The sequence below is a fragment of the Macaca thibetana genome, chromosome 14 (genome assembly GCF_024542745.1).
Source record: "Macaca thibetana thibetana isolate TM-01 chromosome 14, ASM2454274v1, whole genome shotgun sequence".
NCBI classification, from domain to species: Eukaryota; Metazoa; Chordata; class Mammalia; order Primates; family Cercopithecidae; genus Macaca; species Macaca thibetana.
In genome coordinates this window covers 54,197,374-54,219,761 of record NC_065591.1, presented here as the reverse complement: position 1 = coordinate 54,219,761, position 22,388 = coordinate 54,197,374, and the positions used below count along the sequence as shown (strand labels likewise).

The window sequence follows — 22,388 nt, the reverse complement described above, 5'->3', positions numbered from 1 at the left end:
GGAGTGTCTGGCTTGAGCACCTGGTGGAGGTGGTGCTGGTCCTGGTCCCTGGGCTGGGCCTTGTGGGGGCCCTCAGATCAGCACTGTCTGCATTATGGCCACACACCTGCCCAGGGCCCATCAGCAGTGGGAGATCAAGCCTGGAGCTTAGAGGAGAGCTCTGGGGGGTATACATGTGGATCTGGATATCACTGGTGTCCAGGTGCAGATGGGCCATGGGTGGGGACCATCCAAAGGAGTGTGTTTAAGCTGCTTCTCCCAGAAGCAGACTCAGGGACAAGCATTTGGGAGGTGACTGGGACAAGTGCAGAGGAGTGAGGGATATGAGGGAGGAAAGGGAGGAAAGGCCGGGGGCATTCAGGAGCAACTGGGTCCCTCCAGGGCCTCCCATTTGCACCCCTGAAGGGTGAGGAGGCCTTTCCCTTGTTGGCTGGGGGTTGTTCCTATGAACCAAACTCTCTAATACTTCCAGTCTGCCCTGCACAGGCTAAGCAGGTGCCTATGGCCAGAGAAAGGCCTCAGGCAGAGATGTAGGCTGCTGGAGCTATATGACTATTGGCAGTGACTTTTTTTTTCTTTTTTTGAGACAGTCTCACACTGCCCAGGCTGGAGTGCAGTGGCATGATCTTGGCTCACTGCAGCCTCAACCTCCTCGACTCCTGGGTTCAAGTGATTCTTGTGCCTCACCCTCCTGAGTAGCTGGGATTACAGGTGCCCACCACCACACCTAGCTAATTTTTATATTTTTAGTAGAGACAGTTTTCACCATGTTGGCCAGGCTAGTCTCGAACCCCTGACCTCAGGTTATCCACCCACCTTGGTCTCCCAAAGTGCTGGGATTACAGGCGTGAGTCACCTTGCTTGGCTGGCAGTGACTTTGAGTCTGGCCAGAATACAACCAGTGCACTTTGGCTTCTGCCATTGTTGCTGCTGACAATTGTGTCCATCTTCTGGGGGTGGGGGGTGTGAGGAGCCCATTCTCTTCTTTCATTACTCATAACAGAGGGGACCATGGACAGGAACTAGGCAAGGGCTGGGGGCTGAGTTAGGGAACTGGGTGGTGGGCCAGGAACCAGGGCTGGCTGAATAGGAGATCTTACAGGACAGGCTAAAAGAGTCCTTTCCAGTATCAGGGAAGGCAGTGGAAGCAGGAAACACAGGTGTTTAATGTGCAAATCATTAAGAAACAATCAATTTCACTCCAGCATGTTCAGAGAGCCCCTAAACAGCCGCTATTGGCTTGCAGCAGCAGCTGGCTGAGGCTGGGACAGGGTCAGGCTGGATGTGGGCTGGGGCCTCCTCACCCTCTTTGCTCCTTTGTGCTCTGACCTCCTGCCTCTGCCCCAGCCCCACCAGAACCTCTGCTGCTTATAACTCTGAGATATGGAGATCCTGGACTGGCCATATGGTTCCCACTCCCAGGAGGTCAGTGTCCTCAGGGGCCATGTTGGGACCTCCTCTTCCCCCTGGTCATCCAGACCAAGGGAAATGGTGAGCTGGTGTCTCAGGAGGAGCTTCTCCCCTGCCCTGTTTTAATTGCCCCCAGGTTGGCTTACAGGGGAGGCTGCTGCTCTCAGGCTGGCCCCTCAGGGTGTAGATATCGTTGGGAGTGGGCTGATGTTGGGTGCATTTACAGGAGGACAGGGGTGTGTGAAACTTGTAGGTATGGGGCTATAGGCAGCAGTGAGAACAGGTGCCTCCAGGCAGGTGGTAGAGACACAAGTGGGTGTTAATATAGGTGAGGTGGGATATGGACGTTTACAGGCATGGCCAAGTGTGAGTGTAGATGGTAGCAAGGTGTGGATCTCAGTGACAGCAACTGGGTGTCAGGATGCCAATGGATGAAGTAATAATAGCTAAGACTTTATAGCACTTACAAGGTACCCATTACTGTTCTGTTTCATATAAATTTATTCATGATTTTCACAACCCCATAAAAGATACCCTATTAGTATGCCCACTTTTTGAGGAGAGGGAGCAGAAGCACAAAGAGGTCAAGAGCTGCCCAAGATCACCTAGCTAGTAAGTGGCAGGGACAGGACTTGAACCCAGGCTGTCTGGCTCCAACGTTCACTCTCAGTCCTCTGCACCAGGGACGCGGGGTGGAGAGTGAAGGTGTGATGTAGGTGGGTGCAGGCATGAGGAGGTACAGTAGCATGAAAGGATGTTGTTGAAGACAGACGCCTAGGCACACATAGGAGGGAGGGTGGTGCAGGGCAGTGGTTCTCAGCCTTCAACAGGGAATCAGAATCACCTGGAGGGCTTGTTATACCGCGGATCGTTTCTGCTTCCAGAGGTCTGGGATGGGGCCCCAGACATGCGTTTCTAGTAAGTTTCCAGCTGATGCTGCTAGTTTAGGGACTTTGGGAACACTGGGGCAGGGCATTGATGCAAGGGAGATTATGGAAGTAGTGGCTTTGAGGTGAAGAAAGCTGGGTAGAGTGAGATGTAACAGAGTGAATGTAGGAGCATGGGACGGCTTCAGTCAGAGGGAGATGCCCCTTGGAATAAGCACAGGGATGAGTACAGTCCAGTTCTGTATGGAAGGAAGTACAGGGGAAGAGGATATTGGAGCCCTGGCTTTGAGGGCATGGCAAAGGCAGTGCCTGCAACCCCAGGGGAGCCTCTTTCCTCTTGAGGCTCCTGCTCCCCGTGTTGACCCCCGGGTGGTAGGTGGTGGCCATTAGGTGTGGCCAGCCTGGAGAATGTCTGGCTGTCCTTTCATTGGTCTGCAGTGGAGCCCAAGGGGCTGTTTAGGGAGTTAAATGTGAACTTGAAGGGGAATCTATGATATGGCCTGGGGAGCCCTGGGGGCCCCTCCAGGTGAGCCCTGGGCTGGATAGATTTCTGGGTATGCTAGAGTGCCTGAGACAACAGGCTCTCTTCCCTTGGGGGTTCCATAGGTCCAGGGGGTTCCACCATGCTCATCAGTTTTCAACTAGAAATTACTGATCCAGAGTAGGAGAATCCCTGGGGAAAGAGGACTAAGGGAAGGTGAGGATGGGGGAGGGGCTGAAACCTCTGCAGAAAGGGCTTCCTGTCCTTCCTGTCTTAGCACCTGTTATTGGTCATTGCTCTGCTGTGAGCTAGGGAGCTGGAGGGGGTGCTGGGCAGGGGGATGGGGGGGGAGTCCTTCAAACCTGAAAAAGGGGGATTCCCCCAACCAGAAGCAGGGCTGCTGGACTGCAGCGAGGAACATCCTGCTGAAGCTGTTGGGGGAACTGCGAGTTGGGCAGCAGGCTCTGAGAAAGAAGATTCCACTCTGGCGCTGCTGCTCTCCTGAGGCTGGCCCAGGGGGGCTGACCTGGAGCCCTGCATGAGTGAGCCAGGTGCTAAGGGCTGAACTGAGCCCCCCAAAAGGATATGGTAAGGTCCTCATCCCCAGTACCTCAGAACGTGACCTTATTTGGAGATAATCTTTACAGAGGTAATCAAGTTAAATGAGGTTGTTAGGGTGGCCTGTCATTCAACATGACTGGGGTCCTCCTACAGATGGGAAATTTGGGCCCCAGAGACAGACACATACAGAGGGAAGACAACGTAAAGACATGGGGGAGAAGATGGCCATTGCCCCGCCAGGGAAGGCCTGAGACTACGAGGAGCCAGAAGAGAGGCCTGGAGCAGATTCCCCTCCCAGCCCACAGAAGGAACCAGCCCTGCCAACACCTTGATTTTGGACTCCTAGCTTCCCTAACGGTGAGACGATCATTTTCTGTTGTGTGAGCGGCCCAGTGTGTGGAGATCTGTTATGGCAGCTGAAGGAAACTGAAAACCCCTGATTCATGGGAGGAGCCTGAACGGTCTTGGCAATTGGACACAGGCAGTGTCCTGATGAGGGGCTGGGCGGGGGCAGCTCTGTGGGGTAAAGGAGGTGGTAAGTTGGCGACTTCAGGAGAAGGCAGGGTGGCCTGAAGTCCAGCAGACAACACTCCAGTGGCCAGTGAGCAACTGTGGTTCCTCAGGAATGAAGGGCTGCAGGTATCTTCCAGAGGGGCACTTGCCATGGGAGAGGCAGAGGGGACCTTCCCTCTGGGTAGGAACCTGAGGTCATAGTGCCCTTCTTGCTGCCTTGGGTCTAATGAAAGAGCTGGCAGCTTGCACAACAAGCTCCCACTGAGTGCTGGTCATTAAAACTCCCTTTCCGAAGGACGAGAAGCCAGAAGGGCACACAGGGACACATTTTTGGCTACGAGAACTCCAAGTTCAAAGGAGCCAGGCATGAATCTCCACAGAGTGCCAAATGACTGCAAAACCCTTTTCTTAATAATATTTTATTGTCAGTTATAAATATTTTCCATTTGTCACCTATTTACAACTGCAAAATAGTTTGATATCATACCATCACCCACCAATTAGCGTCTTTCTATAAACTCCACGAAAATTGAATAGGAAATAAAAAGCTCTTCTTGGGGGCCCACTAACCTGGTTCCCCTGACTCCAACCCCACACGGACAGCAGGCAGCGTTGCAGTAGGTGCTACACAGTAGCAAAGAGGCAGCCGGAAGTGGCCCAAGTGGGTCAGGACGCCAGGCTCCGCAGGACGTTGGTGACGCTCCAGTGCTGGCCCGAGCACTCCTGCAACACCAGCTGGAAGCCGAACTCCAGCTCGCTGTTCTCCTGCAGCTCCAGACAGCGCTTGGACTTGCGGTTCTGGATGGCTCCTCCCTAGGGGCCAGGGCAGAGAGCGGGGTCAGAGGGCATAGAGGCAACACACGGAGATTCAGGAGCCTCAGGCCCAGTGGCTAGTGAGGGCTGACATTATCTGTGTGGCCAGATCCCAGGAGGCTAGCATTCCCATGAAACTGCAGGCTCCCCCATCGCTGATGTGTTTGTCTCCTCCGGAAGACTGAATCTGCCGCAGCTCTCTTCACAAAGCCCTAGTTCTTTGCTAGGAGACAGACCTCCCCACCCCCAGTTCTGTCTACCTAGCTGGGCTGTGGCACACCTGTTTGCACCTACAGCTCCTACCCCAGGGGCTGGGCCTTGCTCCCCATAGCCATTGGCTGGGCCACCTCTCTGAAAAGCCTAGTTTCTTGGGACAACCCATCATTGGCCCTCATTTGAGCATCACCAGAGGCCAGGGGCTTCCTGCTCCTAGGGTCCATGCCCCAAACTGGACCTCTGGAGTCATCAGTACTGGTTTCAACCAAAGCTGCTGGATACTGTCTATTAGGCCATTAGGCTCCCTGAGTCCTGACATGCGAGATTTTTCCCCCATGCTACTGATGTTGCAGAATGTTTGTAGCCATTCTCATTCAGTTTATGACCCAAAGCCCCTTGAGGTTCTGTTCTTCATATCAGCCCTATAGCAACCCCCAATTTTTGTAGTGAAATCCTTTCAGGGCCTAGACCCTTTGGGTTGCTGGCTGTGAGCCTGAGGTGGCATCCTGGACTGTCTGAGCATCTCCGAGTTACCACCAAACTTGTGCTCAACTAGATTTTGGCCTCCCAAGCAGACGGAATTGCTTTGGTGGGTAGAGGTCCTCATAATTGGACTCCTTGTAGCTTAATGGCACTTCAGTATATGGTCAAACTCACTTTTTCCCCAGAACCTACTCCTGTGTTTCTGTCTCAGGTATTTGTGTGAGAAACATGGACATTTTCATTTATTTATCCTTTCAGCATCCAATTAGGCCTCAAGTCCTGGCAGTTCTACCTCTCTTGTGTCATGTGACTGTCCCCTTATCCCTTTCCCATCATACTTGCCCTGGTTCAGGCCACCAACTTCTCTCTCTCTGGGATAACTGTGTCAGCCCCCTAATGGATCTCTCTTCCAACCTCTAGAGGCGGGAGTGGTGATCTTTCGAAAATGCACGTTTGGCCTAACGGACAAAGCCCAAGCTCCTTAGTGCAGCACCGAAGGCCTCCATGGCTCAGTGCTGCCCTTCTCTCTAGCCTCGTCTCTGATCCTCCTCCAAGCTCCATGACTTCTGCTACAGCTGTACCAAATCCCTTGTACTTTTCTGATCCCATTTACATTAACTCAGGGTTCCTGAACTTTAAAACAAGCTGTGCTCTCTGCCTGGGATTCTTCCCCATGCTCCCATGACAGGTTAAGCCACAACCATGTGTCAAAGCTCAACTCCTGCTCCATTTCCTCCAGGAAGTGTTCTCGACTGCCCACCCATGCCCCACCTCCACTTCCTCCACTTCCTCCACCTCAGTTTACGAGCTGGGCTGGTGCTCTTCATTTTGTGCCTTTTCCAGCTCACAGTGGGAAGTGCACTGAGAGAGGGAGAGGTGGCAAACTTCTCCAAGGACGTCATCTAACTCTGCCATGACCATTCCCATAGCAACAACTGACATCTCAAGAGAGTCTTAAGACTTGGTTCTCTGTATAATGGGGAAAGGACAGTCTTTTCAAGAAATTGCCTGGGAAAATGTGAGAGAATGAAACTAGACCCCCATCTCTTGCTATATATGAAAATCAAATCAAAATAGATTAAAGACTTTAAAATCTGAGACATGAAACTCCTAGAAGAAAACATTGGAGAAACACGCCAGGATGTGGGAAACACTCCAGGACATTGATCTGGGCAACAATTTCTTGAGTCAGACCTCAAAAGCACAGGCAACCAAGGCAAAAATGGGCAAATAGGATCACATCAAGTTAAAAGGCTTCTGCACAGCAAAGGAAACAAAGAGCCCACAGAATGGGAGAAAATATTTGCAAACTACCCCTCTGACAAGAGATTAATAACCAGGATACATAAGAAGTTCAAATAACTCAATAGCAAGAAAACAAAACATCCTATTAAAAAATGGGCAAAAGATCTGGACATTCCACAGAAGACTTATAAATGGCAAACAGGTTATGGAAAAATGTTCAACAGCAGTAATTACCAGAGAAATGTAAGCAAAAACTGTAATCATCTCACCCCAGTTAAAATGACTTTAACCAAAAGACAGGCAATAATAAATGCTGGTGAGGATGTGGAGAAAAGGGAATCCGTGTACATTGTTGGTGGGAATGAAAATTAGTACAGCCACTATGGAGAACAGTATGGAAGTTCCTCAAAAATAAAACTGTATGATCCAGCAATCCCATTGTTGGGTATATACCCAAAAGGAAGGAAACCAGCATATTGAAGAGATATGTGCACTCCCATGTTTATTGCAGCACTATTCACAATAGACAACATACGGAATCAACCTAAGTATCCAGTAGATTAATGAATAAAGAATATGTGGTATATGCACAGGATGGAATAATATTTAAACATTAAAATGAGATTCTGGTTTCACTGTCAAGATGGCCAGATAGGAACAGCTCCGGTCTGCAGCTCCCAGCGAGATCGATGCAGAAGACGGGTGATTTCTGCATTTCCGACTGAGGTAGCTGGTTCATCTTATTCGGACTGGTTGGACAGTGGATATAGCCCTATGGGAGACAAGCTGAAGCAGGGTGGGGCGTTGCCTCACCTGGGAAGTGCAAGGGGTTGGGAGATCTCCCTCCCCAAGCCAAGGAAAGCTGTGAGAGACTGTACCGGGAGAACGGTGCACTCCAGCCCAGATACTGCACTTTTCCCATGGTCTTCGCAACTGGCAGACCAGGAGATTCCATCTGGTGCCTACACCACCATGGTGCTGGGTTTCAAGCACAAAAACTGGGTGACTCTTTGGGCAGACACTGGGCTAGCTGCAGGAGTTTTTTTTTTTTTTTTTTCATATTCCAGTGGCACCTGGAATGCCAGTGAGACAGAACCATTCACTCCCCTGGAAAGGGGGCTGAAGCCAGGGAGCCAAGTGGTCTGGATCAGTGGGTCCCACTCCCACAGAGCCCAGCAAGCTAAGATCTACTGGCTTGAAATTCTCTCTGCTAGGACAGCAGTCTGAGGTCAACCTGGGATGCTCAAGCTTGGTTGGGGAAGGGGCATCCGCCATTGCTGAGGCTTGAGTAGGTGGGTTTTTAAAATTTATTTTTATTATTGTACTTTAAGTTCTGAGGTACATGTGTAGAATGTGCAGTTTTGTTACATAGGTATATGCATGCCATGGTGGTTTGCTGCACCCATCAACCTGTCACCTACATTAGGTATTTCTCCTAATGTTATTCCTCCCTTAGCCCCCCACTCCCTGATAAGCCCCAGTGTGTGATGCTCCCCTCCCAATGTCCATGGGTTCTCATTGTTCAACTCCCACTTATGAGTGAGAACATGTGGTGTTTGGTTTTCTGTTCTTTGCTGTTGTTGTGATAATTTGCTGAGGATGATGGTTTCCAGCTTCATCCATCTCCCTGCAAAGGACATGAACTCATTTTTTATGGCTGCATAGTATTCCATGGTGTATATGTGACACATTTGCTTTATCCAGTCTATTATTGATGGATATTTGGGTTGGTTCCAAGTCTTTGCTATTGTGAATGGTGCCACAATAAACATACATGTGCATGTGTCTTTATAGAATGATTAATAATCCTTTGGGTATATACCCAGTGATGGGATCGCTGGATCAAATGGTATTTCTAGTTCTAGATCCTTGAGGAATCACCACACTGTCTTCCACAATAGTTGAACTAATTTACACTCCCACCAACAGTGTAAAAGTCCTATTTCTCCACATCGTCTCCAGCATCTGTTGTTTCCTGACATTTTAATGATTGCCATTCTAACTAGCATGAGATGGTATCTTATTGTGGTTTCAATTTACATTTCTCTAATGACCAGTGATGATGAGTTTTCCCTATGGCTGTTGGCTACATAAATGTCTTCTTTTGAGAAGTGTCTGTTCATATCCTCTGCTCACTTTTAAATGGGGTTGTTTTTTATTTTTTATTTTATTTATTTATTTATTTATTTATTTATTTATGTTTGCTGTTGTCCCAGATTTATTGAAAATAATATAGCACTGCAGAAAAAATTCAAACAGGTCCCCGAGGCGTTTTGAAATTCATCCCAACTGTAGGCTGAGTGACCTGCAGGTTGGACAGACTGCCGAAGTCCAAAAGCTTCAGCATTTCCTTACTGTCAGGATCTACTTCAATTGCCTCCTGATCCAGGGCTGAGACCTCAGGAACGTAATTGTCTCTCCTTTCTCTCTCCTCCTCCTGCAGCTTGATGGAGATACCTCTTACAGGGCCTCTCTGAATCCGCTTCATCAGATGGGTGACATAGCCTGCTATCTTGTTGCGGAGCTTCTTGCTGGGGATAATGGCGATCTCCTCGCACACGCGCTTGTTTGTGTGGAAGTCGTTGCCCAGGCGCGTGTAGTACTTCTCTATGATGACCCGGGCCGCCTTCTTCACGGTTTTGGTGCGAACGCGGCCCATGTTGGCGGGTCCTTGGTAAAGAGTGGGGTTGTTTTTTATAAATTTGTTTGTTCTTTGTAGATTCTGGATATTAGCCCTTTGTCAGATGGATAGATTGCAAAAATTTTCTCCCATTCTGTAGTTGCCTGTTCACTCTTGATAGTTTCTTTTGCTATGCAGAAGCTCTTTAGTTTAATTAGATCCCATTTGTCAATTTGGGCTTTTGCTGCCATTGCTTTGTATGTTTTAGTCATGAAGTCTTTGCCCATGCCTATGTCCCGAATGGTACTGCCCAGGTTTTCTTCTAGGATTTTTATGGTCCTAGGTCTTGTGTTTCTTTGATCCATCTTGAGTTGATTTTTGTATAAGGTGTAAGGAAGGGGTCCAGCTTCAGTTTTCTGTGTATGGCTAGCCAGTTTCCCCAACACCATTTATTAAATAGGGAATCCTTTCCCCATTGCTTGTTTCTGTCAGGTTTGTCAAAGATCAGATGGTTGTAGATGTGTGGTGTTATTTCTGAGGTCTCTGTTCTGTTCCATTGGTCTTATCTCTCTGTTTTGGTACCAGTACCATGCTGTTTTGGTTACTGTAGCCTTGTAGTATAGTTTGAAGTTAGGTAGCCTGATGCATCTAGCTGTGTTCTTTTTCTTAGGATTGTCTTGGCTCTGCAGGCTCTTTTTTGGTTCCATATGAACTTTAGAGTAGTTTTCTCTAATTCTGTGAAGAAAGTCAGTGGTAGCTTGATGGGGATAGCCTTGAATCTATAAATTACTTTGGGCAGTATGGCCATTTTCATGATATTTATTTTTCCTATCCGTGAGCATGGAATGTTTTTCCATTTGTTTGTCCTCTCTCATGTCCTTGAGCAGTGGTTTGTAGTTCTCCTTGAAGAGGTCCTTCACATCGCTTGTAAGTTGTATTCCTAGGTATTTTATTCTCTTTGTAGCAATCGTGAACGGGATTTGGCTCTCTGTTTGTCTGTTATTGGTATACAGGAATGCTTGTGATTTTTGCACACTGATTTTGTATGCTGAGACTTTGCTGAAGTTGCTTATCAACTTAAGGAGATTTTGGGCTGAGACAATGGGGTTTTCTAAATATACAATCATGTCATCTGCAGACAATTTGACTTCCTCTCTTCCTATCTGAATATCCTGTATTTCTTTCTCTTGCCTGACTGCCCTGGCCAGAACTTCCAACACTATGTTGAATAGGAGTGGTGAGAGAGGGCATCCCTGCCTTGTGCCAGTTTTCAAAGGGAATACTTCCAGTTTTTGCCCATTCACTATAATATTGGCTGTGGGTTTGTCATAAATAGCTCTTACTATTTTGAGATATGTTCCATCAAAACTTAGTTTGAGAGCTTTTAGCATGAAGGGGTGTTGAATTTTATCGAAGGTCTTTTCTGCATCTATTGAAATAATCATGTATTTTTGTCATTGGTTCTGTTTATGTGATGGGTTACATTGATTGATTTGTGTATGTTGAACCAGCCTTGCATCAAGCCGACTTGATCGTGGTGGATAAGCTTTTTGATGTGCTGCTGGATTCAGTTTGCCAGTATTTCATTAGGATTTTCGCATTGATGTTCATCAGGGATATTGGCCTGAAATTTTCTTTTGTTGTTGTGTCTCTGCCAGGCTTTGGTATCAGGATGATGCTGGCCTCATAAAATGAGTTAGGTAGGAGTCCCTCTAATAGTTTCAGAAGTAATGGTAGCAGGTCCTCTTTGTAACCCTGGTAGAATCTGGCTGTGAATCCGTCTGGTCCTGGACTATTTTTGGTTGGTAGGCTATTATTGCCTCAATTTCAGAGCCTGTTATTGGTCTATATTGGTCTATTCAGCGATTCAACTTCTTCCTGGTTTAGTCTTGGGAGGTTGTAGGTGTCCAGTAATTTATCCATTTCTTCTAGATTTTCTAGTTTATTTGTATAGAGGTGTTTATAGTATTCTCTAATGGTAGTTTGTATTTCTGTGGGGTCAGTGGTGATATCCCTTGTATCATTTTTTATTGCATCTATTTGATTCTTCTCTTTTTTATTAGTCTAGCTAGTGGTCTATTTTGTTGATCTTTTCCAAGAACCAGCCCCTGGATTTATTTTTTGAAGGGTTTTTCGTGTCTCTATCTCTTTCAGTTCTGCTCTGATCTTAGTTATTTCTTGCCTTCTGCTAGCTTTTGATTGTGTTTGCTCTTGCTTCTCTAGTTCTTTTAATTGTGATGTTAGGTTGTCAATTTTAGATCTTTCCTGCTTTCTCTTGTGGGCATTTAGTGCTATAAATTTCCCTCTACACACTGCTTTAATTGTGTCCCAGAGATTCTGGTACATTGTGTTGTTGTTCTCATTGGTTTCAAAGAACATCTTTACTTCTGCCTTCATTTCATTATTTACCCAGTAGTCACTCAGGAGCAAGTTGTTCTTCATTTTCCATGTACTTGTGCAGTTTTGAGGGAGTTCCTTTTTGCAATTGCTGAGGAGTGCTTTACTTCCAATTATGTGGTCAGTTTTGGAGTAAGTCAGATGAGGAGCTGAGAAGAGTGTATATTCTGTTGATTTGGGGTGGAGAGTTCTGTAGATGTCTATTAAGTCCACTTGGTCCAGAGCTGAGTTCAGGTCCTGAATATCCTTGTTAACCTTCTGTCTTGTTGATCTAATATTGACAGTGGGATGTTAAAGTCTCCCACTATTATTGTGTGGGGGTCTAAGTCTCATTTTAGGTCTCTAAGAACTTGCTTTAATAATCTAGGTGCAAGACTTAGACTCCCATACAATAATAGTGGGAGACTTTAACACCCCACCTTTAATATTAGACAGATCAATGAGACAGAAAATTAACAAGGATATCCAGGACTTGAACTCAGCTCTGGAGCAAGTTGAACAATGAGAACACATGGACACGGCAGGGAGGGCATCACATACTGGGGCCTGTCAGTGGGCAGGAGGCTGGGGGAGGGATAACGTTAGGAGAAATACCTAATGTAGATGACGGGTGCAGCAAACCAACATGGCACATGTAATACCCATGTGACAAACCTGTACATTCTGCATGTGTACCCCAGAACTTATAGTAAGAAAAAAGAGATTCTATTATTTGCAACAACATGGATGGAACTGTAGGTCATTATGTTAAGTGAAATAAACCAGGCACAGAAAGACAGACAACCTAAAAATTAAAAAAAAAAAAAAAAAAAATGAATTCCTGGAGATAGAATGATGGTTACCAGAGGCTAAGAAAGGTAGTAGGGAGGAGAGGAAAAAGCGGGGATGGTTAATAGGTACAAAAATACAGTTTGATAAAAGGAATAAGCTCTAATAGTAATACAACAGGATAACTATAGTTAATAATTTATTGTATATTTTAAAATTACTAAAAGTAGAATTAGAATGTTTCTAACACAAAGAAATGATAAATGCTTGAGGTAAAAGATAACCCAATTATCCTGATTTGATCATTACACATTATATGCCTGTATGACAACATTACATATACCCCATAAATATATTCAACTATTATGTACCCATTGATGTAGTCTGGATATTTGTTGAATGTGATCCCCAATGTTGCAGGTGGGACCTGGTGGGAGGTGTTTGGATCATGGGGCTGGATCCCTCTTGATGGGCTTGGGCCATCCTCTTGGTGAGAAGGGAGCTCTCTCACTGAGTCTACATGAGATCTGGTCATTTAAAAGTGTGTGGCACCTCCTCCCACCACTCTCTCTCCTGCCTTCATCATGTGACCTGCAAGCTCCCAATTCATCTTCTGCCAGGAGCAAAAGCTTCCTGAGGCCCTACCAGAAGCCATGTTTCCTGTATAGCCTGAAGAATCATGAGCCAATTATACCTCTTTTCTGTATAAAGTACCCAGTGTCTCAAGTATTTCTTTATAGCAATGCAAGAATGGCCTAACACAGACTTAAGAATTAAAATTTTTTTTAACAATTTAAGACTTAAAAAAAAACACTTCAGTACTTACAACTGTTGAAATGGGCAGTACCTACTATAGTTAACATATATAATCCTATGACCCAACACTTCTGTCAGAAATGTTTACCCCAAAGACATGCGCATGAACGCTTTCTAGAACATGATTTATAAAACTAACCTGGAGACAACTCAAACGCCCATGAATAGTACAGCAGACATACAACTCATGGTATATTCATATGATGGAATCCTATATAGCAATAAAAACAAACTATAGCTATACTCGATAAGGATAAATCTCACCAATACAATGTTGAGCAGAAGAAGCCAGGCAAAATACAAACATTATTCTATTTATATAAACTTCCCAAACAGGAAAAGCCATGATGTGAAAGTTAGGATGGTGGTCAGCTCTGGGGAAAAGGAAGTGGGAAGGTGATAGGCAGGAACTCACAAGGGTGTTGTTGGCAGAGTCCTATTTCCTGAGATGGGTGATGGAAACCTAGGGATGTGCTTTATTTTAAACCATGGAGTTGAAACTATGTATTTTATACATGTTTCTGTATGTATCCATGTTGTTCAATTAAAAAATCAAATCCAGCTCCCTGAGAAGGGACTTGAGTCACAGGTGAAGGAGGCAGGGACTGAGAAGCTGGGAGTGGGGTGGGGGTTGTGGGGGGGTGGGGGTTGTGGGGGGGTGGGGGTGGCGTGGCGGGGACTGTGTATGTGTGTGTTGGGAGGGGATATGGGATTCCCAACTCCCTGTGTTGGGGAGATGGCCCAGCAGATCACACAAACCTATTCAGAAGCGTTCACAGAATAAAGCAAGGTCCCACCCACTGTGCCCCACACCCCAGGGGCCTTCCCTGGGGACAGCAGTGATTCAGTGTACTCAACAGCACAGAGACCAAATAATAAACGGGAAACTGAAACAGCAGCTATTGGGGCCCACCCGTTGCCAGGGAGAAACCTGCAGGCTCGGCCTCTGAAAGGGGCCCTTGGACAAGCCTAGAAAGGGCCCTGGAATCCCCATGCTGAAAGAGACCTTGAAGGCCAGCCTCTCGCTCTCACGTGCTGAATGGCGTCTGTACTTGGGCCATGGGGCCCTTCAGCTCTGTTTGGTACCTCCAGGGAGAAGGATCTAACCCTTCCGGAATATGCAGTCTTCCCCTAGCTGCTCACCCTTGGAGCCTGCCCCTCCCAGAGCTAAAATCCTTGTCTTGGCATCCCCCGAGGAGTGGCAGAGCTCCCCTGAGGCTTCCCCAGTGGCTGTTCCTCTACACCTTCCCTTCTGGCAGGGGAGGTGAGGCCAGCGTCTCCCAGTTCTCTGCATTTCCAGGTTTAACTTTCCCAGTTCCTGGCGGGACAATTTTGTATAATTTTCCAAACTGGTTGCCCTCCTTTGAACAAGCTCTGGTTAATTTCTGTCCCTCAGGACTGACCACAGCGCCCAGGGTCACTGCCTCATTTACACTGGACAAGAGATCCCTTCAGCTTAGCCAAGGAGTTGGCACGTTGGGGCCACACCATGCTCCTGATGGGTGTGAAGCACAGCCTCGAGTTGTCCTCTCAGACCTCAGTCTACCTTGAGTGCCCATCCTGTCCCTTAAAGGCTAGACTTTTAGGCCCAGAGGCATCCCCTATGCCACTTGCTCCAAGCAAGGCCAGACCATTGCTCCATGGCCCACATTTCCCTAGCTTCTGTGTAAAACCTTGTGGCCTGGGCATATCTGCTGCCCACACCCAGGCTGGGCTGTGTCGCTGATGCTTCTTGAACAGATCTATGGCTAGTTCCCCGGCCCCGCCACAGTCCTGCCAGCCCAGTGGTCTGTCTTCCCCGCCACGCTGGGAGCAGCACGCAGGCAGGGGACCAAAACCAGCCACTCTCTCTAATTTGCAAGAACTATTGGCGCTTCCGGAGCCAGGCAGAAAGGGAAGAGTGCTGAGCTAGGATGCTGAGGACACAGCCGCTTTCCTGGTGGTCAGCTGTGTGGCCTGGGCAACCCTCTCCCCCCTTCTGGTTTCATTGTCTGTAGGGCCAGATGGTCATTTCTGTCCTGATTCCTGGAAGGATGAGCCGAGGACTGATAGGAAATCCCGTTATCAGCTCTAAAACATACAGATCAGTGTGGGGACTATGACCAAAGCGCACAGCAAACAGGGGCCCGGCCCAGGTGCCGCTGCCCACTCCGCTGAAGATTCTGGCTGCTCAGCTCGTCCTTGGGGCCGGCCCAGGCCTTGCCAACAGAGAGGTGCTGTGCAGACCCTGGACCATGGACTCTTGGAGAAACACGTCCCACACAGAAGACACCACAGCCCCTTCTATGCTTGCCTTCCAAGGGGCACCTTGCCAAGTTCCAGAGAGGGAGGCAGGAAGAGAGGTCTCTGAGACATAAAGCGTCCTTCAGAGACTCCCATCAGACATTTCCCAGGCCCGGCCCCAGCCCAACCACAGCCTCAGCACCCTAGAGACTAGAAGTGCGGTGACCCTGTGCCAGAGGCAGCCAATGTGGCTGCCTGAAGGGATGTGGGCGGGATGGATCACGGCCAAGAGTTGCGGGGGAGGCGAGTGGATGGGACACAACCTCCATGAGAATATCTGAGCCTGTCGGGGGGTGGAGTATGAGGCCAGGAGAGTTCCCTCCCCGGAGGCTGGGAGGGGAGGGTCCTCTAGAATGGGTAGTAAGGCCATGGTGGGGCATCGCTGAGCAGAGCCCTGACCTGCTCCCTGGAACACATCCGGGATATGGAGAGAGGAGCCAGGCCACCCTTTGATGCTGGAGATAGCACTGGCCACCAGCATTGTCTTCCTCCTGTCCCCCTTCTTGACCTCAGCCTCTTTCACTGAACAAACTCTTTCTTCTTCTCTCTCGGAAAATTTCATTCACAAATATTGCAAAGAAGCCTTCCTTTCCCACATTCAGTGCCTTCCTGGGAAGTTCAGCACCGTGGGAGCAGCCTCGTGTTTTACTAATTACTTCTGCCTGTGGGTTCTGCAGCTGAGATGAGAGCAATAACAACTATCACTTATTTACTATTTGTTTAGTACTGTGCCAAATGCTTTACATGCCCAATTTCAGGTCTTCCTGACAAAAGCCCTGAGAGGTAGAATAATTATCCCCATTTTACAGGCTTGGAGACTGAGGCTCAGAGAGGCTGGAAGACTTGTCCAGGGTCACATGGTCAGTAAATGAGTAGTCAGTAGTGCCAGGCTGGGAACCCAGGGGGTCTGCCCCCTTCACGTTCCTCACTAGGATGGTGGCCAGCCCCAGCCCCTGCCTATCACAGTGGTGGTGAACTAGCCTGAGGGAGCTGGTGGTACCCCAATGCCTAGGGTGAAGGGTCACCTCAGCAAGCTTCAAAATTCGGTCTGTTTCCTCTGAGGGCCGTCTGCAGAGACACTGTTCATTAATCCTTCCATTCAGCAAATATTTAATGAGTGCCCACCATTCTAGGCCGCTGAGATACATCAGTGACTAAACAGAAAAAGATCTTTGCTTTGTAGAGACTGTATTCTAGGAGGGAAAGCAGAAAAATAAATTCCAAAGTATGTGAGAAAGTGATAAGGTTGTATATAAAAATGTAGACAGGGAAAGAGGCTCAGGGGTGGTGGTGAGCTGGAGGCAGACGGCAATTGTAAGAGATGGCCGGGGAAATCCTCAATCAAAATTGAGGATTTTGATTTTGTCCTCTCAGCAAGGACAAAGAGGAGGGGAGGAGGTGGCCCAGGGCAGAGGTCGGGGAGTCATGGGCCCCAAGCTTGGGGTTAGCGGGAGGAGGTGAGGTCCAAGAGGTAAGGGTAAGGGGGGAGGGCCTTGTGGCCACTGAACAGACTTTGGCTTTTTATTTTTTTCTTGAGATGGAGTCTCACTCTGTCACACAGGCTGGAGTGTAGTGGCAGGATCTCGCCTCAGTGCAACCTCTCCCTCCCAGGTACAAGTGATTCTCCCGCCTCAGCCTCCTAAGTAGCTGGGATTACAGGCATGCACCATTACGCCTGGCTGATATTTGTAGTTTTAGGAGGGACGGGGTTTTGCCATGTTGGCCAGGCTGGTCTCGAACTCCTGACCTTGGGTGATCTGCCTGCCTCAGCCTCCCAAAGTGCTGGAATTACAAGCAAGACTTTGGCTTTTAATCTGAATGACAGGGCCAGCCATTGCAGAATCTGACTGACAGGTTAACCAGGTCACTCTGGGTAGTGCTGTGTTGGGCACAGCATTGCAGGAAGGAAGGAAGAAGGGACACTTGTTAGCCAACTTCTGTCCTCACTCCCAGGGTCCAACCTGCATCCTCTGGGCCAGTCTCATGGCCTTAGGCTGGGGCTTCATGCAGAGACCTGGGCTGGCCCCTCCCTCTGTGGAGGGCACAGTCACTTGGTTCACCAGCCCTGTCATCTACATTATTTGTGTAATACTACAACTACATAATCTGGAAACACACAATACTTTTAATTAAAGAATTTAAATAAGGGCAATTAAACCTGGCAGGAGAGAAGCCATAGCACACAGAGAACTTAATTGGAATGAAAACCAAATTAAATATGGAAACGGCAGCTAAAAAAAAAAAAAAAGAAAAAATCAAAAGTTGAAATGTATAGTATTTAGAAGGCTAATAATAATTCCTACAGCCAGGTTCCTACCTCCCAGCCGAATTCCTCCTCCTTCTGGGCCTCTCAGGAATAGGAACTGGAAAGGCATCAGCAGAAGCAACGAACCTAGGACTCTGTGCCTCGCCTTGGCCATGTGACCCCAGGAAAATGACTGAGCCACTCTGGGCTTCAGTCTTCTCACTTACAAAAGGAGACAGAGCATGCTGGGGCACTCAATTTGTGTCTCAATATAGAGAACTGTGTGTAGACTGGGACGTGTGGAAGCCACAGTCCATGAGCCTCTTGGGCACCGAGGAGCAGATCCCAGGTTATTACACAGCTAAGCACCTCTCTGCCTCAGTTTCCCAAGTGTGTGTCTGTGGTGCCTACGTGTGGAACAGCTAGCACCAGATTGGCCTGTTCCTCCTGGAATGTAAGAGTTAGAGTTGCCTGGGGGCTTGTTAAAGTATAGATCACTGCCCCTCTCACTTCTGATTCACTAGGTCTGAGATAAGGCCTGAAAATGTGCCTTTTAAAGTTCCCAGGTGCTGTTACATTGGTGGTGTTGGTCTGGGACCACACTTTGAGACCACAAGCTATGACCCCCTGTCAGGAAAAGGCTGGGCCCAGCTGGTCGCTTGCACCCTGAGGTAGAACATCTGGAATATTTGGGTTAGGCTCAGGCTGGTCTTACTTTTACAATCAAGGAGTTTACAAGGATGCTTGTGTGTACTCACTCGCGGATTCCAAAGACTTCTCTGCTTATTTCAGAATTCCCATTCCACTTTCCTTTTTAATTAATTTTCCATGGGCAAGCGGCCCAGTGGGTCTTTGGCTTTAAGCATGGTGAGCTCAGGAGTTTCTAGGTTAAGTAGTTAATGATTAGTAATCAAACACTTCAAAGCATGTGTGGGACATTACAGCTAGTTAAAGAAACCCTGAGATTAAGTCCCCTTTTTTGGTAGAGTTAAGTGGTCTTTTTGTATTATGAATACTCAACACCTGATTTACTAGTAAAGCCTTTCATGTTTTTTTTTAAGTGCTTGGGTGTTCTCTTTCTTAGTCTCACCTTTGAGTGAGATTCTGCCTGGGGCTTGTTGTGTGAAGGGCCCCTTGGACTGAAGGTGGGGTAACAGGAACATCAAGTGCAAAAGCACAGGTGGAGAGGGCTTATGGAGACAGCACGATGGCTGGAGGGAGCTTGCTGAGGAGGTAGGGATCCAGCCAGTTCACACATATTTGTGACCGGTTCAGCAGGGAGGCCCCAGCCCCAAACTCCCATTGCAGTGATCCACTGATTTTCCAGAGGCAGGACAAGGGACCATGGTATGGTGGTTTAAAGCATGGACCCCAGAGGCAGAGATTCCCAGATCTGATTTTTGACAAATTACTTAATCTCTCCATGCCTCAGTTTCCTCCTCTATAAAATTGGGGATAGTTATAGTACCTTATAGCACTATCATAGGGATTAAGTAACATTTATAAAACAGAGTAGTGCAGGCACATAGTAAACATCATATAAATGTTTGAGCAATACATTTGAAAATCTCACCCAGGTCTGGGTAGTGGGGAGCTGAGCCGTCACACGTAGTCCTGGTCCCTGATATCTGTGGGATGAGGGGGAGGAGGGAAGTGCTAACTTTCGTAAACCAAAAATAACTAATAGTACATCCAAGGCCTAAACGAAGCTTTGTCAGTCCCTCAAAACTGGACAGTTCCACACTTGCCCCTTCATATGACATGGAAATGAAAGGCTGTTTTATTCTGGAGCCATAATGAAATACTCGATTATTGTCTCTTCTTTTCAACACAAAAGGTTCTCGAAGTTGGACTTGCTGACAGCACTTGGGGATTGGAGCAGGAGAAAGTCAAGGACTCCTCCTCCTCCAGCATGGGGAAATTCTTTGGCAGAATTAGTGGTGTTCTCTGGGAAATGTGCTCTGCAAATAGATTCGTCTTTGCATGTGTTACTTATCTTGCATCAAATTATCAAATTAGACCTCACATATCAGAGCCAATTGTCCCTTGACAGGCAGCTTTGGCTAGGGGCTCAGTCTCTTCCAGGCAGTCTCATCTAGTCTTGAAAATCTCTCCTTTCCTGGCATTAACAGACATCTCTGTGGCCATCCGCAATGCTCCCCACTTGGAAAATGCATCAGTGCTGCTCTGAGAATGAAGCAAGCACAGGGAGCTGGGGTGTGGCATCTGCCTTGCATGCCCTTGAACTCCCAGCTGGGCCTTGCCGGCGTTCCTGCCAAAGAACCCCGAGTATGAGGGCAACATGAAAGACAGTCTGAACAACCTGAGATTTCATCAGAGCCTCCTGTTTTAAAAAATACTCATTTAAATTTGCACTCCACTTCATGCAATATGCATATCTGTTTTACTATAAAATATTTCCACCTCCCTCCTCCAAATCTGAGGTGATCGGAAGAAGTGTGCGTTTATGCCATAAGTTTGAGAATTCTACATAATGCATGTCTGTGTACTGCACGTGGGATGCGCTACCCCCTAAAAGTGTTCACTGCAGGAATGGGGAATTTTCCAACTAAGCAGGAGCCTTGGACTATTAACATGAAATTTTCTTGAAATACTGTAGTATGACTTTATTTTTTCTTCAGTGAGCATGCATACATCCGAGGACAATCACTGGGGTAGGATTTTGTTCATCTTTGGGGCTCCCACAAACCTAGCTCAAGACCTTGCACACAAGGGGTCTTTGGTTAAGATTTGTGAATTTTTTAAAAAGACTCCTTCATTTGATCAACAGCATGCTGGGTGCTGTCTCTGTCTCTGGCTTTTCATGAGGTGCTGGAGATACTGAAGTGTGAGACACAGTCCTGCCCTCTAGTCTGTTGGCTGATGGAAGAAGAGAGGGACGTGGGTTGAAATAATGGGTAAATGATGCCATAAGGTGTGATTAAGAGGATTAAGAGTGTCATTCTCGAATTTGTAATGCTTTGTATTCAGGCTGGCCCAGTGAGAATTCTAGGTGGGAAAAAACCCTTCTCAGGTTTGCCATCTAACTTCGGGAGCTTAGAATTACAGAATTTCAGGATCCATAAGCCCTTAAAAATCACCCAGCCCAACTCCACTGAGAGCTGTAGAGCCTTTGACAACCTGATGGTCTCCTGAACTCACCACCTGCCCAAGCCATCAGCCTCATTGACAACTCTATGAAAAAGCAGCTCAATAAATTGCTCCTGATTTCCCCCTGCTGGTCCTCTCAGGGCTACACAGGACAAGCCTGCTGGGCCCTTGCACAAAGCAGCCCTTCAGATATCTGCAGGTAGAACACTGACCCTCCTGAGCTATTTCTGGTCTTAAATAGTCCTCAATTCTTTAACCATGCATTCAAACATACAGATGGGCTTTCAGAAAGTGGGAGCTTGGAGGAACACATCATGACAATAGCCTTCCTAGAGCAAGAATCTCTTCAATAACATCTTTGAACAGAGGACTCCCTCTAACATTAGGCTATTATAAACCATTCAAAGAAATAATGGTAGTTGCAGGTGGAGAGGTGGCCTTGTTACTACTGAGAGTCAGTCCTCTGCTTTGCTTGACAAGTATCCTGCCACAAAGTTCTTCTCTGTAGTGACCTGGTATCTGCCTCTTCCCTCTCCCTCCATTGGTCCAGGGGTCATTGACCAAATGCCTCTTTCACAGAAACCCATCACTGAATCCCAGAATCCCCCAAATCTCGGTATAGAGACTACTCTCAGAAGGTTGAAAGACATATACTTAATGCATATGAACTTATCATCCCAGTAGTTTTGGAAGTTCTTTAATCCTGGAGGAATCACCAATGGGAAAAATCACTGAAGGCAACAACTACCACTTTTAATATTAATGAAGTTTTTTCATGTGCTGATGTGGGAGGCGTCGGCTGTTTAGAGATGGGTGTGTAGCTTGAAGGAGGCAATTCTGCCTGCCCACCAAATGTTCTCAAACACAGGGCTGGCAATGGTCCTATATTAAGAACCACTCCACCACCCAACTACCGTCATTTAATCCATCACTGTGCAACAACCTGCTGAAATGTCTCTCAAAGTCCTCCCTGATAGCTATCTGTCCCCAAACCCCTGTGGCATCCAAGTCCTCCCATCTCTTCCCGGAACAATGGAATAGTCTCCTCCCTATCTGGCTTCCCTGTTTCTAGCCTCTTTCCTTCTGATCCACCCCGCTTTCAGCTGCCAGGGGGATTTTGCACACCCCACCGTGGAAATCTACTACTTAAGAACCTTCCCCATTCTTTCCTTCTGCTTTTAAGGTGAAGTCCATCTTCTTGGTATGGCTTTCAACTACCATTATCTGCTCTACATGACTTATCTCCTTCTTGCCCCATCAAAAACTCCAAATTCTACCCACACCAGACAATGGATTCCTACTCCTAAAATATGCTTGGCTGTTTCATGCCTTTGCCCAAGTGAGCTTCTACTTGGGATGTTCTTTCTATGCTTGGAAACTGTCTCTGCAACCTTTAAGATATAGATCAAACAAGACTCCTACGTGAAGCCATGTCTGAGTTCTGCAGACTAAGTCGGTCATCCCAGGCTCTCAGAACACAGCACACCCCTTGGTTTCTGTTCTTATTCGGTTCTGTTGTGTTTACATGCCCGTGAGCTC

At 47.4% G+C, this 22,388-nt stretch overlaps 1 protein-coding gene across 3 annotated transcripts in view; it reads right to left on the bottom strand.

Moving 5' to 3' along the window:
* Window positions 1–4,252: 4,252 nt before the first annotated feature.
* The window catches only part of GALNT18 (polypeptide N-acetylgalactosaminyltransferase 18), a 365,529-nt gene continuing 347,393 nt past the window's right edge, over window positions 4,253–22,388 (bottom strand). For all 3 annotated transcript variants that reach the window (XM_050757416.1, XM_050757417.1, XM_050757418.1), the window contains one exon: window positions 4,253–4,665. In XM_050757416.1, the coding sequence (XP_050613373.1) occupies window positions 4,519–4,665 (147 nt within the window). In that variant the 3' untranslated portion in view covers window positions 4,253–4,518. The remainder of the gene's footprint in view (window positions 4,666–22,388) is intronic.